Genomic DNA, 2,050 nt, shown 5'->3' on the forward strand with positions numbered 1-2,050 from the left:
TGAAACATATTGTAATTCTTCCCAGTTATCACCAGGTGGCAATATCATGACCTTAAAAGTCTCGTTTTTCTGAAGTGGGAAATAGTTGGACACGAGGAAGTGATGTATCCCTGTGTTGCAGTCATACCAGGAAACGGTTAGATTACGGTCCCCACCAAAGTTCAGGTTTCCGTATGACTTCTTTTGTGTGCAGAGCTATAGCCAGTACTGAAAATAAGCCTCCAGATTTCCATTTAAATTGTACCATTTAACTCTTTTTTTCCTCCCCCTTTTTTTTTTTAAAGAACTTGGTTTGTCAAGAACTCATGATGAGGAGCCTTTTTTCTTCTCTCTTACTTGTCTCTCTTCTGTTCATGAACAGCTTCTCAGAAGTGCAGGGAAGGAAATGGAAAGGTGAAGGTACAACAAAAAACCTGGAAAGTATTGTCATTGGAAGATGCTATGACTATATTAGAATTGTGAATCCTGCTGTTGGGTAAGTTTTGCTTGTTTCTGGATTACTTTTTTATGTTCTGTACAAAATGGTTGTTAGTCAGAAGCCTGGTGTTTTGCTCCTAGCCATGAAAGTGATCCTGTTGAAGCCAACACGCTTGTAGCTGTCTGGAAACAAAATATGAACTTTGATACTAATAAAAGTAGTGTAATTAAGGCAAGATTTTTAATCCTTCAACTTTTTATTTCCTACTTGTCCCTTCCTAGTGCCACAGTGTTCTGTAAGGAGAACACCCCACAGAAATGGTGGGTGGGTATTTCTGAAGTAATTTCTAATTTCTGGTGTTTCCCACAGAAATGGGGATGGTATTTCTGAAGTACCAAATCTGACAGTGCTCCTGGGAAGACCGGCTTTACTTTGCATGCCTTGTATGTCAGGTCATATAAGAATGAAAGCACCACACCTTATAGCTAGCCTGTGGTACTGAAAGAGACTGTTTAGCTCATCCGCCTGCAAAATCGGTTAGTAATCAGCTGCTGAAGTATGGTTACCCATGAGCTTTCATTGTCTGTGTTAGTTACACAGAGCTGGAGTTAAGTCACACGCTTTGCTAAAATGATCACTTTTTCTGTCTTCCTTACATTGTTTGGGCTTTGGTAGAAAGGAATAACAATAATAAGGACAGTCTCCTGGAGTTCAGTCCTTTATTCTGTCACTAAATTTTTTTCTGATAGTTTTAAGAGGTATTTTCAGAGGGTATCTGGGTGGATTTCTGCAGTATTGAATCGTGGTGTTAAACAGGGTTAGATTATGTTTCATAGTACCAGCAAATATCACCACCTTCCCCCAGCCACCCATTTTTCAGTTCCTGCTGCAAAAGAGGAAGATAAAGCACTGAAAAAGTATTGACGGCTTTTAACAAAGGCAAAACATGTTTCTTCCTAATAACATTCCTAACTTATCAGAAGTGGTTTTGTTCAAGTTCCTCAAGAAAGAAAAAAGCATCCAGTAACATGGTTCTGCCATTTCACCTGTACAATTCAAGTTTGGCAAATTTATAAACACGTTCCAGTGGAAGGTGCCAGTAAACTTTTAACTATAGTTTTCTACACACCTACAAAAGAATATGTATTAGTAAACTACAAACCCAAAAGACCCAAAAGTTGTGTAGGTGTATGAAGGCTGGTTATGTAGTAGGCTCTGGATAGGTAGAGTTCCTGTTGTAGTGAACAGATGTCACTTCATTTAGATCTGAAGCAGGGCATGACTAATAATACAGAATACACTAAAGTGAGCAACATAAAGGATTGTTACTGTGGAAATGTTAACTTTATTGTTAGCTGATTTGGGCTTTTAGAAATGTAAATACTGTATTCTTGAAAGTATTTTTGTATGTCTCATGTTTATGACAGTTTTACGGTCTGATTAACTCCATGACATTTCCACAGTATAATTTTAAAACTGAGAAGTCTGAACTTGTTCTTCAAAGTATTCTTGCTCAGAATAGCATGAAGCCAGGCTGGACATGAAGACTGCTGTCCTGAATTAAAGCCCAAAATAGCATTATGAAAAGAAGAGCTGCACAATTAATTTCTTATTATGTGTTCTTTTCTCTTT

The 2,050-nt window shown here is 37.8% G+C and overlaps 1 protein-coding gene across 1 annotated transcript in view; it reads left to right on the forward strand.

Annotated features, from left to right (window-relative positions):
* The first annotated feature begins 257 nt into the window (after positions 1-257).
* Positions 258-2,050, forward strand: part of BST1 (bone marrow stromal cell antigen 1) — a 17,387-nt gene continuing 15,594 nt past the window's right edge. Inside the window, exon 1 of the mRNA XM_010144402.1 lies at positions 258-475. Within this exon, the coding sequence (XP_010142704.1) occupies positions 306-475 (170 nt within the window). The 5' untranslated portion in view covers positions 258-305. The remainder of the gene's footprint in view (positions 476-2,050) is intronic.

The sequence above is a fragment of the Buceros rhinoceros genome, unplaced genomic scaffold (genome assembly GCF_000710305.1).
Source record: "Buceros rhinoceros silvestris isolate BGI_N320 unplaced genomic scaffold, ASM71030v1 scaffold15060, whole genome shotgun sequence".
NCBI classification, from domain to species: domain Eukaryota; kingdom Metazoa; phylum Chordata; class Aves; order Bucerotiformes; family Bucerotidae; genus Buceros; species Buceros rhinoceros.